The 22,717-nt window shown below is 38.4% G+C and overlaps 1 protein-coding gene and 1 non-coding gene across 2 annotated transcripts; one reads left to right on the forward strand and one right to left on the reverse strand.

Moving 5' to 3' along the window:
- Nucleotides 1-6,600: 6,600 nt before the first annotated feature.
- Nucleotides 6,601-6,687, forward strand: trnay-gua (transfer RNA tyrosine (anticodon GUA)). Its single transcript is given in 2 exon segments — nt 6,601-6,637; nt 6,652-6,687. It is a non-coding gene; the product is annotated as a tRNA-Tyr (tRNA).
- Nucleotides 6,688-12,464: 5,777 nt separating this feature from the next.
- On the reverse strand, nt 12,465-19,579 carry hal (histidine ammonia-lyase). The gene is given in 21 exon segments (XM_022213404.2): nt 12,465-13,416; nt 13,518-13,587; nt 13,698-13,806; nt 14,655-14,789; nt 14,992-15,157; nt 15,241-15,269; nt 15,272-15,305; nt 15,417-15,497; nt 15,706-15,764; nt 16,129-16,224; nt 16,353-16,500; nt 17,255-17,302; nt 17,475-17,614; nt 17,769-17,894; nt 18,023-18,060; nt 18,143-18,209; nt 18,335-18,407; nt 18,493-18,567; nt 18,643-18,670; nt 18,883-18,943; nt 19,100-19,579. Coding segments are annotated over 21 exon segments (1,962 nt in total). The 5' UTR covers nt 19,347-19,579; the 3' UTR covers nt 12,465-13,284.
- Between the last annotated feature and the right edge of the window lie 3,138 nt (nt 19,580-22,717).

Consider the following 22,717-nt stretch of genomic DNA (forward strand, 5'->3'; position numbering starts at 1 on the left):
CTAGACAATAAAGTTGTGTTCCTAAAAATACCAATAACTGTATTAAAATTTTTGGTGTAAATCAGTATAGGGAGAACTTTTTGCTTGCTATTCGTAATATTTGAATTTATGAAGTTGGCCGTAGTGCTCTATTCCTGTCAGTATTTTATAGTAACTTCCAAATCAGTGCACTTTGTTAAAGTTTGTGCTGAGTGTACACTTTATAGTAAAATATATCAGAGTGTTATGAATAAGTGAATAGTGAAGGGCATGAGATTAACCTCCAAGACGAATCAAAGATGTTTTTCCATTACAGCACATACAGCAAAACACTTATGGCACGCTGCAGACCAGAAGCGTTACAGGTTGTGACTTTGGAAAGCAAACTTAAAGACCTCTAGTGGTTGTTAATCATGGGATGCCTTTTGGCTGGTTCAAGCTAAAACCTGTTGAAAGAACACAGCTCCATTACTTAGATAAAATTGACCCTACTTTGCCATTTACTTAGGAGTATTTACAACGTTTAAGCGCACTTCTGAGATGAAAATTGCACAAAAAGCCATAAAGCACTTGAAATGCGGCACTAGATTGAGAATAACCATACTGTTGGCGTGGTAAAGGCGTCTATTTCTGTCGATGATTGATGGTAAACCTCTTTAAACCTCTACCTTCAGTGGGTGAGGTCGAGGAGGAGGTGCAGCTTCACCCTGTGGCTGCTTAGTTGAGACAGGATGATAATCTGGGTAAAGGATGGAGAAGATCTCTGGATTGGAGCCTGTGTTATGAGAGGAATGTCTGCTGCCTCACCACCATGACCTTGCTTTAAGCTCCACGTCTGTCCCATGTTGTTGTGTAATGTACTGTATGTAGGAGCAACTATACATGAGAGACACGGCCTCGCTGTCAGACAGGCCAGGACAGGATGACATTATCAGAGAGCAGCCTGACAGCAAGTCCTGTTAGTCATTACAGGCCTTTATTAAACCTCACTAAAGCTAATCTTTGGCAGGACTTTTCTCTTCCACCCTCTGAAAAAAATGTATAGGCTCAACAACAATAAAAGAAATTTCATTATTTTTGAGTTATGACAACTTCTAATGAAGTCATATTTGACCAACAAACTGCACTGAGTTAAGTGAATTAGCTTCTATTCTACAATCAAAAGTATTTTAATTACAAGTCTTATTTGTCTAAAACTGTCCAGACATGTTAACTGAGTTGATGAAAAATCGTAGCTATCAAGCCAATTTCATGAAGTTACCTCAACTTGAATTAAGTTTTAAACTAACTAATGCAGAAATTTGAATTTAAATTACACAAAAAAGTAAGCCAATGCAATTACCAACAATATTACGTCAACTCAACACATCAAAATACTGTTTGCCACTTAAAGGGTTTATTTAATACAATAAATGAGTTTTTTTTTTTAAATCTTGCAACCATCCATTTATTTATGTGGTATGAAAAGGTCCCTTGAAGTACTTTTTGGATCAATATATAATTGAGGGATTTTTGAAATCCAAGGATATATCTTGCATACATTTTTTATTAAAAGTAAAAAAAACAACTAATGTTTACTATGTTCATTATGATCATGTTTTTACAAATTACATCATTATTTAATATGGAACCAATCGCTTATTAATAAAAAATGCTGAATATCACTAAAATATCAACTAAATAATTGTCTAAATTTAATAACAACCACCTTCTAATTAGATAAACAATAATAAAACAAGCTTATTCAAAAATAGATTTGTGTTCTTTTAATTAAGTTGAGAAAATCACGACAGATATTTCTTTTTTTGGCAATATATCAAACTTTGTATCAAAAACACCTCTCAAGGAAGTGTGCTAATTCCAAATCGCATGAACAACTTGACATGATGTCATTTCCTCCTGAAGAAAATACTTGCAAGGCTTTCTTAGTTATTTAACATAAAGCAGTGTGTGAGTAAAGTGTGGATTTATCGCTCGTCAACAGGTTTACCTTTATAGATAACTGTCAATTTCAGTTTTACTCAGTTGTATATATATATTTTTTAAAAATCATTCTGTAAAAATATCATGTGGTGTTTGGTTACAGGCGGCCATGTTGATTTTAGTCTTGAAAACAGCAAAAATGTCAACTATGATACAAAAAGTCCCACAATTATATATTGACCCTTTTAGAGTGTACATTCTCACTGATATTTGTTTCAGTGACCTTTTCTCTGTTCGAGAAGAACTACTCTTAAGATAATGAAGAAGGCACAAATACACAAGAAAGGAATGAGAACAGTACAAAGTAGTACAATGTTTCAACAAGACATATGGTGGAGTAAAGGTAGAAAGAGCCAACTGTAAATCTGTAAGCATCATGCAGAGTTAGTTTACACAACAGCCCTGCTCAGTATTGCTGTCAGACACTGGAGTTTTTGCAGTAAAAACAACATATCTACATTTCTGTTAGTGATACATGTAACTTGTCAGGTTGTTTGTGCACTCTCTTTTGAAAGCACAACACAATGGGTTTAGTAAGACTAGCTGTGCTCTAATTCAGTGGATGGCACGTCCTCTGTTTGGTGTTGGCAGGTCACAGTACGTGGAACTTCTAGAATTAAAAGACCCACAACCAATCTATCAGTGATCACGTTACTGGCAGGATATGGAGGCTGATGAGTCCATGTGATGAAAACATAAGAGGATTGTGATACAACACCTGCAAAATCCTCCCTGCATGCAGTCAACTGATAAAATCCGGTTGTCCTCAAATGTACTCAAACTCCAGACAAGGTCCTCAAGTGATGCACTTACTGGGGTTTTATTTACATGCTGGGTCTTCTTATGCATTGAAAACTAAAAATGGTTCAGGTAAATGATCTGCCTGGATGAAAATCTGGATTCTGTACAAGAAAGGAATGATTTTCCATCAGCATACACTGTGGCAGGTGTGTGTGTATTCAAGGAGACATTTATTTTCCATTTCTTAGTATGAGGGAATATCACCACCTAGTGGTTACAAGTGGACCTAGACTGAAGAACAGTGTTTCTGATCAAAATGACTCTACTTGAAAATACTATAAGCACATGGAGATTGTGGTATTGCCTCTACAGTGTGGAAAATAAAAACATGATGTTAAAGTCTGAGATTACAAACAAACTAATCATTCTGGAATAAATTAAATAGTTCCTGGTTTTGAAAAGATCATCACTGTATCCAGTACAGTGAGATATACTGAGATCTTCAAGAAAGCTCTCTTTTATCTGCATTGCTTAGTTTGGTAGGAAAAGGTCCCACTGAAAACCCACTGAATTTTCACACAGTTTAGGCAATAAGGTCAGAGTGTATTTGAAATCAAATCATTCTGATTTTTCCTTCCATCTGTAATGTCGCAGAAGAGAACTATCCTACACAGATTCTAAAATTCTCTTTATCAAAGGAATTATCCTCAAACATTCATAGCAAATTCCATTGATTGGTGTTGTTTTGATATGCAATAGAGTAGGCAGAGACAACTAAGTGCTTTCTTCTCTCCATAAATAAACCATTTCTAATTCAATCGATTATGCCTGTTTTTCTAAAATGACTGTCCTTTTATTACTTAACAAAACCACAGATCAATTATATGGCTTTTTGCTAAATTAAACTATTGTAGTTGGGAAATTAGCCACTTTTGTGTGATCTAAATGTGGAACAATAAAGTATCTATCCATCTGTCTGAAACAACACTACTCTTTCCTGCTGTTTGGGGCAATATTAGAGATAACAATGACTATAAGAAGACCTAAACTGCTTCTTAACTTCTGTACAAATGCCCTCAACGTTTTTCACTAATGCATTACAGCTAAATTTGTGTAAAAACGCAACCTCTGTTAGTGCTGCTTTTAAATCATCCGTGGACTGATTGATTATAATTGTTTTAGTTACAAAGTCCCAATTACGTCAGGCAAAATTAGTTTTATACAAGCTCATATTCAGTTAGATGTGTGTTAAATGGAGTCAGTCACATAAAGCTCCATCTATACAGTTTAAGAACACTTGCACACATACTGCGTGTGATTCAGGATGCAGCATTTACGTCTGTCCGAATCTAACAGTCTTCTGCACAGCTACAAGGTTTGAGGTTCGATTCCCACTCTAGGCTCATCAGTGTCAGTGGAAAATTTCACATAGTGGGAAAAGTAATTTATATCTGATAACTATTAAGGTCCCTAATCTCTATTTTGTAGTGGAAAATTGCGTTATTTACCTAACATATTCAGGAAAGTGAATTCTCCTTACTTTTATCACTTCCGATTCCATCACTCCTGTTTGGTGCGCAAGAGACAGGTATGTGCTACCTGCTAGTCAATGTAATTATTTTGTCCATGTTAGGCTTAGTATGTGTTGCTCTGAAAAATATTTAAAACAGGATGAGCCACGAGTGTGCCGTTTGGCAAAACGTGTCAAAATCGAACAGTTTTTCAGCGTTTTCCTGTTTCGTTGTGCGCATTTTTACCGTAACTGCAGCTACGAGCCGTGCTAACAGGTAGGTAGCATTGCTGTTAGCCACGTCCGGTGTTCAAGATTAACTGGTGATCCGATCAACTGGTGATATTCAGTAAGGAAGACAGCTGTTACAACGGCAATACATAGCATAGGTGACTGTGTTGATGCCTGTTCAAAACACACAAATGTCAATAAACTGTTCCAAAATGTTCTTGTTGCAGCTTTAAGATTGTTGTTATTGCTCTGTTTGGACTCACGGGTGTTCAGTCTACCAGTAAAATACTCGGTTTAATGAGGACTTCCGCCTAACGGAGAGGAAATATCGCTTCGCTGCGGTAGAGCGTGACAATCTCCACCAGATTAACTGGTGACAGTCTGTGGCCTCAGTCCGACGGTCAGACAGAAAGAGCAAGAGAAGTTCTAATACCGTTTCCAAAGCTTACTACGATAAACCAGTCGGACCTGAGTTGTTCTACTTTTAAACAGATTTTAAGTAAAACAATGACATCATATAAACCATCTGACCGCATTCTAACCAGAGGTTTCACATTCCAACCTTCAGAACGTCGATATCCTTCATCTATTTCCCTCCGTTATTCAGGATTTATTTATTTTACTGGGGCATTGCAAGTTATAATCAACATTGTATTCTATAGAATCAATGCATTGTGACTTTATGGAACACAAAATTAAAGGTATTTTTACTTCTAAAGACCTAGAACAATAATATAGACGAGGATGTTTATTCTACAAAACCTTAACGAGCCCACCCTTGAACTATATAGCTAGCTGCTGTTTCAAACAAGATCTCACAACTCAAGACGTGAAACAATAAAATAAGAATGAATAAAAACAGACCAAATAAGATCATCTTGCTGAATTGTTCTACCATAAGTTCCATCTGCAGATTCCCTCTCAGACTAAAAACTGCCTCTTCACTGAACACCTTTACGCTTATATATACTTATGACTACCAATAGCTGTGAATACCCCCATTTTATTAGCTTTATTTGACAGGTAAATAGAGAGACGGACGGAAAAGTAGGGAGAAAACCTACCGCAGGAAGCCGTGAGCTGGAGTTGAACCCGATTCACTGCATCGGGTTTATAGATCTCCTGTTGAGTCAGCTGAGCTAACGTCCCAGTGTATGTGATATACTGAAAGGAATCGGTGTCTTTTCTCAATGACATGTCAGTTTAGAGTAGTATGACACAACAAAGTTCTGCTGCTGGTTTGAACATGAATGTCCTGTGAATTTTGCTAAACTGCTGCATTTCAAATCCAATACGTTAAATACTGCTGGGCTGTTTAAGTAAAATTTTGACGTTTGTGTTATTTAAATAAGACAGTGCTACGGTGTAGCTACAAAGTGATCTAAACCTGCCAATACTGTATCGATATATTGATGTTATACTGCAACACTTCGGCATTCTGTTATCACACAGCTTGGTGAACTTCTTGTTAAATAACGTGCACATCGTGTCTTGGTCTCCTGTCTGCTGCTTTAACAGGTTTTGACAGTGATCACAGCTCCACTAGTTCCAACCGCGGTTACGTAGTTTTCTTTCTTGTTGCCTGACAGCGCATGACTCTTACGATGAGAATGCGACTTATTTCCAGATATTTTTGTCAGGACCAAAATGAATAAAACAGCAGAAATCTCATTTTTAGGAGCGAAGTTGTTCCATTGTTTATTTCCTGGTTAGTCGGTAAGGGGTCCTGAAAAGCCACGCCTACGAAACATCTGTCTCAGAAACGCTGAATCACCAGTTGATCGGATCACCAGTTAATCTAGAACACCGGCCGAGTAAATGTTTTGAGACCAAAATGACCTAACGATATTTAAAGGTTTTGTCTAAAAATGTTGCAATAAACGGGCGGTTTATATCTTCCAAGAGAATTTGAGTCGACGTAGTTGAACTGACTTAAATGTCACTGAAAACTCATGAATAGCAGTAGTTAGCTCGGTAGCAAGCCAACGTTGTAAAACTGACATTGCCTAAAATGTTGCCGCACTTCCGGTACGTATCTAAGTATTTTAAAGGGTTAATGGCAGCAGGGGCGATATAATAAAACAAAATGAGTAATATACAGACTCATATTTAGGTCTACCTTTGAATACAGTAGAACGAAAGCGTGTGGTATCGTCCCTTCGATAGCTCAGTTGGTAGAGCGGAGGACTGTAGCGGCAACAGCTGATATCCTTAGGTCGCTGGTTCGAATCCGGCTCGAAGGAGACACGCTTTTGTCTTTTCTTTTTTCCGGAAACCTGAAAGCAACCTCCTTAACAGCTCATGAGTTTTGCACGTCACCGCCTTATCTGACAACACCTAACCACACTGATTGTTCCTGCAACAAGGGGTAGTGTGGATGCTGTTGCTGCATTTCTAAGCATATTGTTCGCTACAAGTTTTTTTTTCTCTTTACACGAGATTGCATGCTTGATGGTGTTTTAAATAGTGACTATGTATGCTTCATTTAAAATAATGTCTGACAGTATAGCATTTAATTCAAACATCGACTCCTTATAAGTTATTGGTTTGTACCACATGCATGAATAGGCAATGCAATGCAATATGCGAGCTTCACAAATACAGTTCATCATTCTTGAACACATCTGACATGGACCTTAATAGTGCAAAACATGTTCGCATTAGCTGTTTTTGCTTTTGTGTTTGCTCCAATTCATCTCTTTTACTCAGAGAATATATGTTTGTGGTTTGTGTAGAAACACACCTTTGCTTCAACTTCAGTTCCAAGCAAAGTCCTGCAGAAAGCTAAAATGTGGCAGTCATTGTTCAAAATGTTTCTGTTGCAGGGGCGGATCCAGATTAATTTTAGTGAGGGGGGTGTACAACAGATATTTTGCAGGGCCACCGAAAACTTGTAAGAAAAAATGAAAGCTGCAACCGACCTCTCACTTTTACAAAGTATTTTTCGTGTTTTTTTTTTGGCTCTTTAATCCAATAGGGAAGCTGTATATGACTTTTTCATTTTGGACTGTTAACATTCAAATTATGATGGACTTGTTTCCTTGTTTATTTGAATTACTGTATTTGAATGATCTGTATTTGAATTACAGCATCATTAGCTGCCACATCTGTCTGTTATGTAAACTGGTAAGCTCAACGTCAGTATCCTGAGGGCAATTAAGTGACAAATATTGTGCAAGAACAGCACGATATACAACCCTGTCAATTTCCACTTCTTAGAATGTTTACTGACAATTATCACACCTAAAATAAGAAATAATATTCTGTATTTTTAGCAACTAGTTCTCAGCTGTATACCAGAAACATCATAGGGTTCTGTATGCTAATCAGTCTAAATCAAAATGAGTACTACCCAATACACAGTCTGTACCTTTGACCTGTGGTAAAATAATCTGAAATGTTCTGTGCAGTAATGTAAATTTTAAAATACAATAAAATACATTAAGTAGAACTCTATACATTTAATAATAAACTTGAGAACAATAATAAACAGTAGCAATACTTCATATTCTTAAATTGAATACAATAAAATACAATAAGCAGCACTCTATACATTTAACAGTAAACCTGAGAACAATAACAAAGAGTAGCAATATTCCGTATTCTAAAGTCATTTAATAGTGCACATTTTTACAATGGTGGTTTTACTATGAAACCAGTCTGACATGTTCTTTGTGTGAAAACTCAGAGATTTCAGGTATCAGAAGGTAGTTTTCAACTTTCTCTGTTAACTTTCTGATTCAACTTTAAACTAAATTCACTTCACTAACCCAGCCCTCTGGACTTCCAGTAAGCTGTGTTCCTATTGGCTGTCCAGGTGGCTGCTTGGTGTAATCAGGAACACCTGAGCAGCTCAGTGTCTTCCTGCTTTATGGTTGCAGTCAAACATTTTCTCTGCTTCTCTTCAATGAACCGGGTTTGGCTCCATTGCTTTAGTTTGTTCTTTAGATGTTGTCTTGCAGCTTCCAGCAGTAAAATCCTCTTTAATGTGTATCTTGGTGTGTTTTAGGGCTTTGTACTGGATAGTTGTCTTGGTAAATGTGGTTCTTTAGCCACAGTTAGCACATGGTGCTAATTGGTGCAGTGATTAGTGGATTTGGTGCAGCTGAGTTGTCTTTATCTTGGCTGTAGTGAGTCTTTAGAGGTTTTTGCTCAGACACATTCTGTATTCTTGTTTTTGTAAACAAAAATGACTAGAAGGAAGACGACTAGAAGAGCAGGCCTTTGACCAGCATCCCTAAAATTCATGGAGTCAGCTAGAGAGAAATGAAGGGAGGTCAACTTTTATCAGCCTCCATCCAAATGTTCAACTTGATATCTTTACTTTGAGATTTTTAGCACCACAAACCTTTAGTATCACACTTTATTATCATTTATTAGGAATTTAATGGAATCCACCAGCAGATTTAGTTTTTGTTGAGAAACTTGATTCTTGTCATCATGGGACTGCAGGATTTAAAACTGCTCCTTCTATTTGACCTCATGTTTATTAGTTTTAGTGGAGAAAGTTATTTTAATTGTCTATTAGTCTCTAATAAACTAAATAATAAATTAGATTAGTAAAGAGGTTTAAATTTCTTACTTTGTCATATTTTAAATATGACAAAAAAATATAAAAATAAAGCATCTTGAGACAATTTGACCTGTAACTGGTGTTTTATAAATAAATTGAATTTAAATTGTATGTATCTTGTAATGTTGGAGGAATTCAGTCATATATATTGGAAAACACATTTTCTTTGTCCATTAATCTGTTGATTGTTTTCTCCAGTAATTCATTTCTTGTTTTGGTTTATTAAATGTCAAACCCAAATATATTCAGTTTACCGTCATAAAAGCCAAAACGATTTACATTCATGATGCAGGAATCAGACAGTTTTTCACTTTTTATCTTCGTTTAGTCAGAAAGATAGTTGATAACGTGTGAACTGTTGCAGCTTGTGGGCCGTAAAGGTTTTAATCTTTGGGGCCGAGTGTCAGAAAACATTTAGAAACCAACATCATTAAAGGGAAATCCAACTTTTTCATGACAATGTCTAATTAAAGAACATTTGTAAATGTGTGATATTCATCCTCAGGAGCTTCTCTTCACATCATCTTCTACCTGGACTGGTTTGGTCGGGAGCATGTGCAACAAACATGTGAAAAACTGCACTTTAACATCAATGAAGGACACTGAAGTTTAATCTCTACATAAATGAGACTGAGTCTGGATGTGCTGCTCTGTCATTAACTCCTAAGTTTAGGGAAAGTTCAAACAGAAGAGGACAGTTCAGATAAGACTTGAGAATGAGCTGATTTTAAACAAACATCTCAGACTTTATGAGCTTCAGCACCTCTAGCAAGATATTTTAACAATAAGGAACTCAAGAGATCCAGAAGTTGCAGAGAGTTAGCTTTAGCTGAGCCAAAGAACATGTGGGACGCTAACCTAGCAAACATTTCAGACTTTTCTCTGTGAATTCTGAGAAATAATCTCAGATTTAATGACAGAGCTACACATCTGAACTCAGTCTCATTAAAACAGACTCTAATCCAGTCTCATCCATCCATATTAAAGTGCAGTTACTCAAAATGTTTGTTGCATGAGCTCCAACAAAACCTGTCCAGATAGGCCACTTTGACAAACAAGAAGTGGAAGATTCCAAGCAGATTTATAGAAGGGGGAACCGGACTGTACTAAGTGTGGTCGAGTATTGAGGGGTATTTTGTGGGTTTTTAAGGCTGATAATAATTATCAGTGAGACATTTGGAGCAGATATTCATTTGCAGTAAATGAAAGTATTTAAAATCTTGGAGTTAAACTTAGAAGAACACAAACTCTAGATAAAGGTTCAGAGCCAAAGTAGTGCCATTTTTAAAGTTATTTATTTCCATAAATCAGTAAAAACTAAAATACTGATAATCAGTAAATCAGTCAGCCCACAATTACTACAATTCTACAATTTACGTCTCTTTCCTTTGACTTGTTATTTGTACAATATACGATGTATATGATGGCGTTTTTTTAACCAAAGGCTATACTATGATGTTTTCTAAGAGACATACTATGCTACTCTGTTTGTTCTGGCCCTGGGTTGCTGCACTCCTCCTCTGTTGTTTTCTAGATTGTACTCAGCTGCATGCCTTCGTCCACCCGGCCTACGTTGACTCGTCCCGCCTGCCGTCTCTGGAGCATAAACTGGATTAAAATGGACCAAAGTACCGTCCAATCACGATGCCAGTCTCTCAAAAGGCTCCTTTATCTGATAGCACTTTTTCTGAGGAGAAGCTGAGCTTCAGCATCCATCCATCCATTCTCTATACACCGCTTTATCCTCACTAGGGTCGCGGGCGGTGCTGGAGTCTATCCCAGCTGACTGGGGCGAAGGCAGGGGACACCCTGGACAGGTCGCCAGTTTGTCACAGGGCTACATATACAGACAAACAATCACACTCACATTCACACCTAAGGGCAATTTAGAATTATCAATTAACCTCAGCATATTTTTGGACTGTGGGAGGAAGCCGGAGTACCTGGAGAAATGCACGCATGCACAGGGAGAACATGCAAACTCCATGCAGAAAGACCCCGGGCTCTGGCCGGGACTCGAACCAGGGATCTTCTTGCTGTAAGGCAAACATGCTAACCACTACTGCACTGTGCAGCCCAATTGCTAGACCTTTTATTTTATATTTTATTTTTTAATTTAATATTTTTATTTCTTCTTTATTTCATTTTAAAGTTTGGATATCCTTGAACACTTATTTGAACAGAATATAGATTCTGATATTGTTGTAAAGAATAATGTTGGAGATGTGCACTCATGTTGGAATAAATCCTCATTGTGAAGCAACCCTTACTTGCACTGAATTTGAAATACTTTAGAAAAACACACTGAATTACAAGACAAGGCTAGAATTAGAGATCCACCACTGGTCTGAACTGTTTGTGTAACCTTTGAATCTGTTGACCAAAGCTGCTTTTGCAGGCCTGTGACATAATACTTTAGTTTTCTATCAACGGTGTCTTCTCTGGCAGGGCAGGTTGTTGCTATTTAACTGGACAAAGGAGCTTCTGCTAAACTTACTTCCTTAAAGTTCAACACACACAGAGGAAAGCTGTGTGACCTCAAAGCAGAACATGTTGCTCTTTACATGGTTACATGGCGTGTTCACATATCATGGGCAACACATGGGCAGACGGTTATTTAACTTTCAATAATGAATGCATTTTGGTTAAACTATGTGAAATCTTTTTTATCTCAGGCTTTTACTGGTTTACTCAGCGCTTATTACAGTTTTGAATTATTATTTTTTCTGCAACACAGATTATTTAAGATTTCAGAAGCAAAAACATAAAAAAAACATTCTGAAGTTGATATCTATCACATGATATATTAGTCAAATATATTCAATTTATAGTATTTTTTAACATTATCAACAGATTAAAGTTATAATTTGAAGTACATCATTTGAATTTAGACTAATCATAACTTTATTGCCTTTGTTAAATGATTGAACAGCTTCTGTAAACAAACTCTTTTTTTCTTCAGCCAGACTCCATGCACTGCTAACTCTCTGGCTCCAGCTAACAGATAAACCTATTGTCATGTCATAGCTCACCTACAAGATGAAGATGAACAGAAAAAATAAAATAAAATAAAATAAATTACATGGTGTGCTTTTAGTTCCAATGATTTTTTGAATTTGCCTCACAAGACGACCTTTGCTTTTCTGATTTTTTGTTTGCATAGTGTTTTACATTCTACACTGTAGATTTTTAAAACAGTTATTTAAAAAAAAAATGACAGCAGTGACAGTAAAAAGTCATAACTACTGCTATTGCAACTAATATCACAACAACTGCTAGTGTTAGTCATGCTGCCACTGCTAGAGTTGAACACGTCAATCACAATAATGAACATAATAAACAAAAACATAAATACATTTTGCGTATCCTCAGTTAAATTCTCCTCTGTGCACAGGACTAGTGGGCAGAAACCAGAGCTTAAATCATCACGCAATCTATGAGAATAAGAACAGAGCTTTATAAAGTTTTATTATGATAAGTTGGGGATGGACACGTGACAATTACTTGAGATTTCAAATAATTACACCTGAAAAAATATGAAATCATACTATTGCTTTCGCTACATCATTAAAAAACATCCGACATGGAAATTTTACAATGGCTGAGGTAGTCAGGTGGTAATAAAAACTAAATTAGGGACAACAAAAGTCTAGATAAATACAGCTCTAATGCACAGTAGTGTAGGGCAGTAATTACAGAGAACTATACCATATATATCATATACACAATTAATAAATTATTAAACAATCCTCATGGATTAAAACTTGAATGAAACAAATCAACATGAATTTAGTCTGCAACGGACAAAAGAATATTGTAACTTCATATTAAGATCTTGGTTGATTTTCATTCATTGAAATTCATCCATCCATCCATTCTCTATACACCGCTTTATCCTCACTAGGGTCGCGGGGGGTGCTGGAGTCCATCCCAGCTGACTCAGGCGAAGGCAGGGGACACCCTGGACAGGTCGCCAGTCTGTCACAGGGCTACATATACAGACAAACAATCACATTCACACCTACGGGCAATTTAGAATAATCAATTAACCTCAGCATATTTTTGGACTGTAGGAGGAAGCCGGAGTGCCCGGAGAAACCCACGCATGCACAGGGAGAACATGCAAACTCCATGCAGAAAGATCCCAGGCCCAAGCCGGGATTTGAACCGGGGATCTTCTTGCTGCAAGGTGAAAGTGCTAACCACTACTACTTCAGTTATTTAGTTATTGAAAATCAACTAAAAAAAACTTGTTTTGGACAGATTTTCACTCATGTCGAACGCGTTTCCTCGGTGACGCTGGAGGATCCAGGGAGAAGGCGGTTGGAGAGATGGGACGGGACTCGGGAATGTACTCTGTCTGGTACTTGTCAATGTAAGGTCTGGCCACATTCCACACCTGAGTTGAAAATACAAACATGCAACATCCTTTAATTTCCAGCACAGTGGAGTTTACATTTAAGTATGTTGCACAGTTACTCTGCGAGTTTCACAACTTGCCTTCTGGTCAAGCAGGAGACGCTGAACAGCCTCAATATCCGGAGACATGAATCTGTCTTTGAACCACGGTCTGTTAACAGCAGAGGAGCAGAAATGGAACGTTGGATAAATATTAACTGTCCTGTACATCATTTCAGTGGATTGAAAGTTGTGTACTTTGGCCACATGTGTTTGACTTACTTGACCACACTGCGCACAAGTTCATAGACCTTCTCCAGCGGAGTGGTGGTATGCAGCGGGCGGAGGAACTCGATACCCTGACAGGCCGTCAGCAGCTCGATAGCAAGAACTGATCACAGAAAACATTAATGATCTTGTCTTAATTAGGGTTGTCCTATTTTTTAGGAATTAATTTAGTCACCAAATTATAACATTACACAGTATCTGATGTCACTGGAACCTAACGTAGCACAGTTTTCATCAAAGTAATAGCTGACAATGATTACGAGACACATTAGACTGGATTATACGATGTGAGGGGCCTGGATTTGGTAGACATGGCACTGAAGAATAAGAAATGATCAAATAACATATAGGGCTGCAGAAGAAATCCAGTCATACAAGTTCTAAACAGTATTTTTCTCACACAGAAGTTAGAAACACAAACAAACTGTAATTTTATTGCAACATACTATATGTGGATGCATCATGTAAAAATACAGATCGCTTACAGTGTATTCCAACGCTATAAATCTTGCTATGTAATTTCTTGCAAACACTTTTTCAAAAAAAAAAAGCAAGTTTGGCAACAGAGGAATGGATTTAGTGATATTTGTAACCTGTATTTTTACATTTAACTGTATTCATTTATTAAGCTTAGATTTACAATCATGCAGATAGTTGCTGATGCAGTTTTGTCCATGGTTAATGTCACCTTCACACAATTTGACCAGTTAGTCTCTTTAAATCTGAGACACTGCTTCCTGTACCTTTTAAGTTTGCTTTAAAAAAAAAAAGGTGGCTTTTTAGTTCTACCAGTGCACTTTAGCTGGTGTAAAGAGTTTCACTGGAACTTCAGAACACCTCCATCAGACAACAATAGAACTAGATTTTTGCCTGACAGTCTCCACAACAGTAAAGTTTATATCAGCAGCAGAAATAATCCACACTTGCTATCTATTTAAAATAACATGTTACCTTGCTCCACATGCTCTATGACCCTCAAGGCCTTCCTGGCAGCCCAGCCTCCCATAGACACATGGTCCTCTGTAGCAGCACTGGTGGACAAGGAGTCCACGGAAGATGGATGGCACAAAACTTTATTTTCTGACACTGAACAGAGTAAATGACAAGAAATTAGAGTCAATATTGACAGTCAGATACAGCAATACATATAAATACAATGATCTAGTGTAGGTTAACTTTATAACATCATCTTTTCTTTAACCTGAAATTCATACATCTGTCAACACAAATGGACCTTATTCGGCATGATTAAATTAATAACATGTAATGCACTTTACTGTACACCAACCTAAGGAAGCCGCAGTGCAGTGGGCAATCATGAAGCCTGAGTTGAGCCCCCCCTCATTGACGAGGAAGGCCGGCAGCTCGCTCAGAGAGGGGTTACACAGCCTCTCGATCCTCCTTTCGCTGATAGAAGCCAACTCGTGGACTGCGATGGCTAAAAAGTCCAGAGCCTATGAGAAAGAAATTGGCAGTGAAAGAGGGGAAAAGTAAAATCGACAACAAATACCAACAAGACGCTTCATTAGTCACAAACCTTAGCGGGGTATTCTCCATGGAAATTCCTCCTGAAATGGTCTCGCCTCTTTCTGCGAATACCATCTTGTTCAGATGTTAAGACATAATAAATCACCACAGAATTCCAACAAGAGTCAATACACAATTTGTGCCTGAACCAATTTCAATTAGGAAACCCAGTTCGGGGAAGGATACGGGGTTGTCAGTGGCGCTGTTGATCTCTGTATTGATGATGTTCAGCACAAATTTTATCGTGTCATTGGCAACTCCATGAACCTGCATGCAGAGAGAGAAAATCATGCTCAGAAACAGCTGCATAAAACTCTAACTGCTTCAGGACTATCAGTCACTATGAGATCTGCCACATGAGAATCCACCACAGAGTTTTCCAAATGGGGATAGTGGGTGCACAAACTGTAAAGTCCTGAGGGAGGAACTTGTGATTTGGGGATGTATAAATAAACTCGACTTAACTTGAGGTTACCTGAGGACAGCAGCGCATGGTGTAGGCATCCTGGACTCTGTCACAGAACCTGTGGCTCTCTGGAAAAACCAGACGACGCACATTAAATAGGACTTGTTTAAGGGCGCAGTGCAGGCGTAATGTTACCAGACGCTATACTTTATTAATCCCTGTGGGCAAATACAGCCTCTGAATGTGATCCATCCAAACTATTTATGAGTTGAGGGCAACCACAGTGGCGTGCTGCGGCTCTGAAACCAGAGCCTCAATCAAAGGCAACGGTAGACGTGCTCCTAATATGTTTTGGCTGGAAGGAAAACTAACAAACAGAGAGATAAAATGAAACCTCCACATGCGCCAGATGTGATGTGTTTAACAATATGCGCGATTACCCAATAATGTTTCGTTACTCGTCTGCGTTAGAATCTGGGTCGATGGTCTGACCTGCAATTTGTGATGGATGATGATCAGAGTCCAGCAGCGAGCGGAAACGTTGGGCCACTTCTATCTGTCCTGGGTGGGGCCGTAGTGAGTGGATGTCTGTGGCAGGAGACCGGAAAATAAGCAAGGACGGATGAGATGCAGGGTCTTGTAATTGGAGGTACTGTATACAGTAATTCCACCTGGCTTCTGGATTTTTTTTCACAACTGCTGCTGCTGTCGCTCACCGCTGTCAAAGGCCTTGGTGGTTCCCTTCAGCACCTCCAGGGTGAGAGCAGCTATGATATCTGCCTGTCGGGCGATCGCTTGGGCTCGCTCCACGGCCTCTGCCCCGAGAGAGGTTATCATCTGCGTGCCGTTGATCAAAGCAAGGCCCTGTGTGGGAAATCTAAGCGTGAGAGGAATGTAGGTCCAGAAGCCATTTGGAGACTAGTCACAGCGAATTGAATGTGATCAAATGCTCAAATACTGCAGTGAAGTAGAATTTTGAGCTGCAAGAAGGACTCAAAAAAATTTTTGGCAACTTTTTACTACTCCACTACATTTATTTAAATGTTGTAGTTGCTGTGAAGGAAATTAGAATTTTACGTACAAAATATTTGATCTCTTAATAATACATGATGCGTTATTTTAGCCAACAGTACATTTATTAATCAGAATTTTCTTGATCCAGACCAGCTGCAACATCAAGATGCTGCTCATACTCATTGCATCAATAGCAACAAATCTGTATTAAAGAAATTGTTGCCACTCAGTTATCTCTGCAGAATGATTACATTTACTGTTGATAATTTAAGTACAATTTTCAAAGAATACTTAAATGCTTTTAATTTGACGCTCTTTTCTGAATGCAGTAGTATATTTACAGATTAGTCTGGCTACTTTTACTTTGCTGAAGCATGTGAATATTTATTTTACTCTTTACTTAGATTTGACCTTAATAAGTGAAAGTAAAAGGAGAGCATTTGGTCGGGAATATTACTTATTTTACTCTATTTTTATACTGCAACTACTCATCCTGTACTTATAAAATACAGCCTGTACAGTGCGTTCCCCCCTGAACCCTGGGTCCATTTTTGTCGCACAGACAAATCAAACAAGACAGAATGAGGTGAATTTCACACATTACCTCTTTAGGCTTTAGTGTTATTGGCTTTAGTCCATGGGCCTCTAGAACCTGGCCAGGGATGAAAGAAGAAAAAACATGTAAAAAGTCAAAAGGTCATCAAAAAGCAAACACGCTTTTCTATTGGACCTTGCGACCTTTTGCTCTTAGATGAAAAAGATAAATTTCCTATAATATTATGCAACGTATTGTTTTACAGCTACAGAAAAGTCACTGATCTTACATATTTGGCATCTGCCCATCCGCTCTTGGGAGACCACATTTTACCCTCTCCCATCAGCCCCAAGGCCAGGTGAGACAGGGGTGCCAGGTCCCCACTAGCACCCACTGTTCCCTTCTCTGGGACAAAAGAGAGGCAGGAAGCTGCAAGGGGCAAAGTGAAGTAAACACAAAGATCAGTCACATGATGGTCACTTTCCCTAGTAGTGACAGTGGAAAAAGTTATCAACACTTGAATGAGGCTGATATCTCACATCAGCTAAGTAAACTCAAGATGACGGATCTAGTTGAAGCTCACCATTGAAGGCCTGAATCATGGCATGAAGGGTTTCCAGAGAAATTCCACTGTGCCCTTTGGCCAGGACGTTGATCCTCAGAGCGAGCAGCATGCGGGTCCTCTCAGGACTCAGCGGGTTTCCCACACCTACACAACACAGCATAACTCTGGTGAAGCTGGTGGAAGTGCAACAGAACCTAAAATACTCAGTCAAGAGCACTGACTCCCTGGAAATGTTAAAATCTGAAAGTGAGCCTGACAAACAGTTTGATTACCCGCTGAGTGTGATCGTACCAAGTTCTCCTGGAGCTCCCTGCAGAAAGGAAGCGCATAGAAAGGGCTCATTCACTTATATATTACAAAGATAATCAATAGATTGAAAATATGAGCTTTACTTGAGCTTGCTGACAGGAATGACAGTTCGGGCAAATTTTCCAAAACCTGTTGTGATTCCATAGACAACTGCAGGAACAAGAGAAAAGAGAACTTAGTGCATGGGTTGATCCATTTCTGAAATCCTGTAACTGTGCAGTAACTGGTTTACACGGAGCTTAATGCATGGAACAAGTTCTTTTATGAATCTTTACCTTTGTTTTCTTTTACAATGGTGTCCAAAAGCTCTCTGGATTGCACAACTTTCCGTTCTGCCTCAGGAGTCAGCTGAAAATGTTGGTAAAGGGAAAGATTAAAGTCAAAGATTACCACAGGCCAGACATGACAACAAACACAATTTGTTGATCATTACCTTTATCTTGTAGAGTCCTCTGCCCAAGTTAACCAGATCTGTCGATGACAGGCTGTTGCCATCCAAAGAAATAAACTGCGCAGAGAGTCGTGTGTTACACAGATATATTTAATACGATATGTTTTTAACTTGAACAGAAAATGCACTTACGTCTCTCGGTTCTTTGTATGCTGCTGTACTATTTAACATAGTGTAGTTAAGGATAACTTTGAGCAAAATTAGAAGAATTTGCAAAGTTAGTTTTAACATATAACTCAGATTCTTGAAATCTTTCAAAGGTCAATTTTGACTCCAACTGAAAACAGCATTAAAGAAAGATTTGGTCTAGACACTACAGTAACACAAAACAAATATTAAAAATAGGCCACAAACACATAAGTTAAAGGATACAGATGAGAAACTCCAGGCTCACAGGGGATAAAGTCAGGAGACATGGTATCTCCTTCAATAGCTGAAAGTACAGAGCAATAACACACATTTCCTCTTCAGTGAAAATACATGACTACGCACAATTACGCACAGCCTAGCTTCAACTAAAGGTAAAACTCTCTACTGTCCTCTAAATGTGATGCATATTTCCTATGTTTAGCCACACGTAAGTCATTACCAAGTTCAACAAAGTCATTATCCTCCAGTACATCCTCGATGGCGTCCTCCGCGTCCAACAAACCCAAACCCTGGCACCTGCGCACAACAAAGCGCGTGTCCTTCACAGCCTTGATGCCGCCGTTGTCTGGTTTGTTCTTCACGTAGCGTTTGAGCGCTTCTTGTCCGAGCCACTGGATCGTGTTGGAGGTGTCCCGGCAGGGCACTGCCAACCACTCATCTCGGATGTGGACAGTAAAACGAGGCATTGCGCGTCTGCGGGACTCGGCTGCAGTGAGCTGTGGGCACCGCTCTCCAGGGTACCAGCTTCGACCCCACGTAGCTCCACCACCAATCAGACTCCGCTGGGGAGCCACGCCTCGCCGGTGTCACACCTCTGCAGACCGTTGACCTGCACAGGGAGGACACACAAATGTTTGGACATGTTGCCCCGATGCGTTCACGTGACGGAGCCACAAAAACTCACCGGGGAAACCAAATATGGAAACGCTCAGGTGTTTATCCCTCCTGTTGTCTTCATTTACGGACCTCAAAAATATAGTTTCCTTGTCTTGAAAAAATCCATTAAAAATCCCCCAAATTTCTGAAAATTTGGAAAACCTTCAGGAAGAAAATTCCAATAATTCCTTAAAAATTTCCCTTAAAGCTTTTCTATAAAAAAAATCCCCCAAATTTGGAAAGAAAATACTTGTAAATATTTTTAATGAATTGGTAAAAATCTTCCAAGAAATCCAAAAAATATCTAAAATGATAAAATATATATCAGTAAAACGTCTAATGTTTTCTTTAAGAGCATTCACTAAAAAAAAATTAATCAAAATCCAGCGAAATTCATGGATTTTGGTTGATTTTTTGGGTTTTGGTATATATGTTTTCTTACTGACAGATTTTATTGTTTCTTTACAGGATTTTTGTTTTAATCTGTGCACAATATTATAAATACTGACAGCTCAAGTATTTGATTCAGCAAAATATTAGATTATAGAGATGCAACAGTTTAATTATATGATGTGATTGCATCCGTATTTATACATTAGAGAGTTAACAGAATCCTTAAAGTCTCAGATTGTATGCACAATTTAATTTAACTGGATATCAATTATTATAAAGTACCCAGCAAATGTAACACATTAAACATGTATCCTCATAATTAGAGACACATTATAGCATTCATTTACATACTGTAATTAAATGACTACATGATATTTCTGACAGTTTGGTCAAGGTTGCGATCCCTCCCTGTACTTTGCTCGGTGAAGTGGAGATCAGAAAAATATTCTGCAACTGCAGTTTGCTGCATTTCACCTCAAAATAAGGTAACCAATAGCATTAAACCAGGTTCCTAGAATACGTTTTGTTAAAGAATTAAAGGCTTACATGTGTTGAAACAACCTGCATAATTTTCTAAAGGTCATTCTTCAGTTTCACACAGAATTGTTCATCCTACCAGAAATGTGACCCTGCTTCAACCACACACCAGATCTTCAACTAATCCCTCCTTCAGATTAGATTAGCCAGATTTCTCAGAAATCATAAAGCAAACACTCTTTCAAAACGAAATGAAACAAACACAAATGCTTTCAGTAGAAGATTACTACAAAGAGAAATGTGCTACAGTTAAATATTACCAACGCTGTTGGCTACACTGTAATCAGCTTCATCACTTGCATTTATATTCACCGCTTCAGTGCACCAAACAAAAATATAGACGCAGATGCAAATAGGTTTCTTTTCTGACTTAGTGAGAAAAATTCTAAATCTTAGAAATGGGTTCGGTTTAGCTAACTGTGCATCCACAGTGTTTGAGCTGTTCAACAGGCAACAAAATCTCAGCCACTGCATTAACCCACAGTCTGGTCAGGTGATGATCACATAGTGTGACCAGCACACAGACACTTCGCTTTGATCAGTAACTATAAAAGTTCACCTTAAAATTAAGCTTTATTCAAATCATGTGCTGCTACAGATGACAAGAAAAGATGAGAACAGGCTGTTGGCCTGCTGGAGGCTGAAACGTTAGTCAGACTGGTAACCAAGCAGTTCCACCGCTACAACATAGGTCTTCTAAGAAATCATTTCAGACAGCTCTAGATGGACAACAAAATGCGATCCTGTCCTCCAAAGTGTCTCTTAACTTCACCAACGATGCACTCATCCCTCCACTTGCAGCTCAAGCACACCAGCTCATCTACGAATCTGCTCAAACACTGTAAAACACATACATACTTTCACAATGAGTTGTAATATCTGAGTGATTCAGCTGTATATACTGAAACCTGAAACTGATTCTGAAGAAGGCTACTGATAAGGAATGTTCCACCCTGCAAGTTGACAGTATGAAACCTGTGTTTGTGAGATTGTCATCAGGCTGTCAGCAGAACGTTGTTACAAAGAACCATGAGCTACATTCAAATATGACGCGTGCTGTTGGCTGCACTGTGATCATTGTCATCACTTGTGGCCATACTCACTGCTTCAGGTGTCACATTTCATTTTCAAATTACATGAGCAATATTTCATTTTAATTTCATTTTTCAGGAGCAATACACCATTTCATTTCATTTTCTCACTGTCATGTGGGATCTTTCTTATGACCACAATATAGTTTCCAGCGTTAGTTTTTACTTTTCTATTGTAACCTTATTTTAACTTAGTTATTTAAGTAATTTCAGTGATTTATCATACCTATATCTTATTGCTTTTTACCTCTTAGGTGCTGCATTACGTGTCATTTGTTTGTTTCTGAGCAATATCAAGTGAAGTCAAGTTTACTTTATTGTCTGGAGTGGTAGAAATTTGTCTTACACAAAGATAAAGGTACTGAATTCAACAGCTCCTACTCTGTCAACAGGACTTGTGATGGATCAGAAAGAATGTTGTTTGCCTTCCTGATGGTGGCGTGTATAAATCAGTCTTGTGGCATGAGTGGAACAGGTTTACCCATGACCTTGTTCGCCGTCTTCACCGGGGTTATGAATCTGAGTTACAAACTTGACTGTGGGAGCCCCAACGGACACCAAAAAGCCTGAGTCGTCTGAGAAAATGGAGCCGCTGATGTACTCTGGCACAAACACTTGCCACCTGTGAGGGTCAGCTGAGGTCTATCAATGTGCACACCAAGGTACTTAAAAGAGGTGACCTGTTTAATGTTGTTACCGTGTATTTACAACGGACTATGCTCACTCACTATTTGGGATCTAGCAGCATCTCAACAGTTTTTTTTCTGTGTAAATCTGCAGTTTGTTGTTGTTGCACCAGTCAGCAAATGTATCCACAGCAGTTTTATGACTGCCTGGGAATATGAGTGAGCAAATGAGAACTTAATATGTTGATTTGACCGTGTGCCCATATCTGGCACAAGAATTGAAGTCTTATCTTATCTTATGTCATGGTAATACACAGTATCCATAAAGTCTCTTTGCAATTTTAAGAATTTATTACAAATGCAGTTGATAAGATATCTTAACCAGAATTGTTTTTTGTAATCAGTGTTTATTAAAGTTTGTAATCACATTGAAATTATGTGTTTCAGGTATTCTGTTGGTGAAAGAGGTGCTGTTAAATGAAACTCGATGTTTTCCTCAGATGTGCTTGGTCGCACACTCCTCCCTTTATCCAA

The sequence above is a fragment of the Acanthochromis polyacanthus genome, chromosome 8 (genome assembly GCF_021347895.1).
Source record: "Acanthochromis polyacanthus isolate Apoly-LR-REF ecotype Palm Island chromosome 8, KAUST_Apoly_ChrSc, whole genome shotgun sequence".
Lineage (NCBI taxonomy): Eukaryota > Metazoa > Chordata > Actinopteri > Pomacentridae > Acanthochromis > Acanthochromis polyacanthus.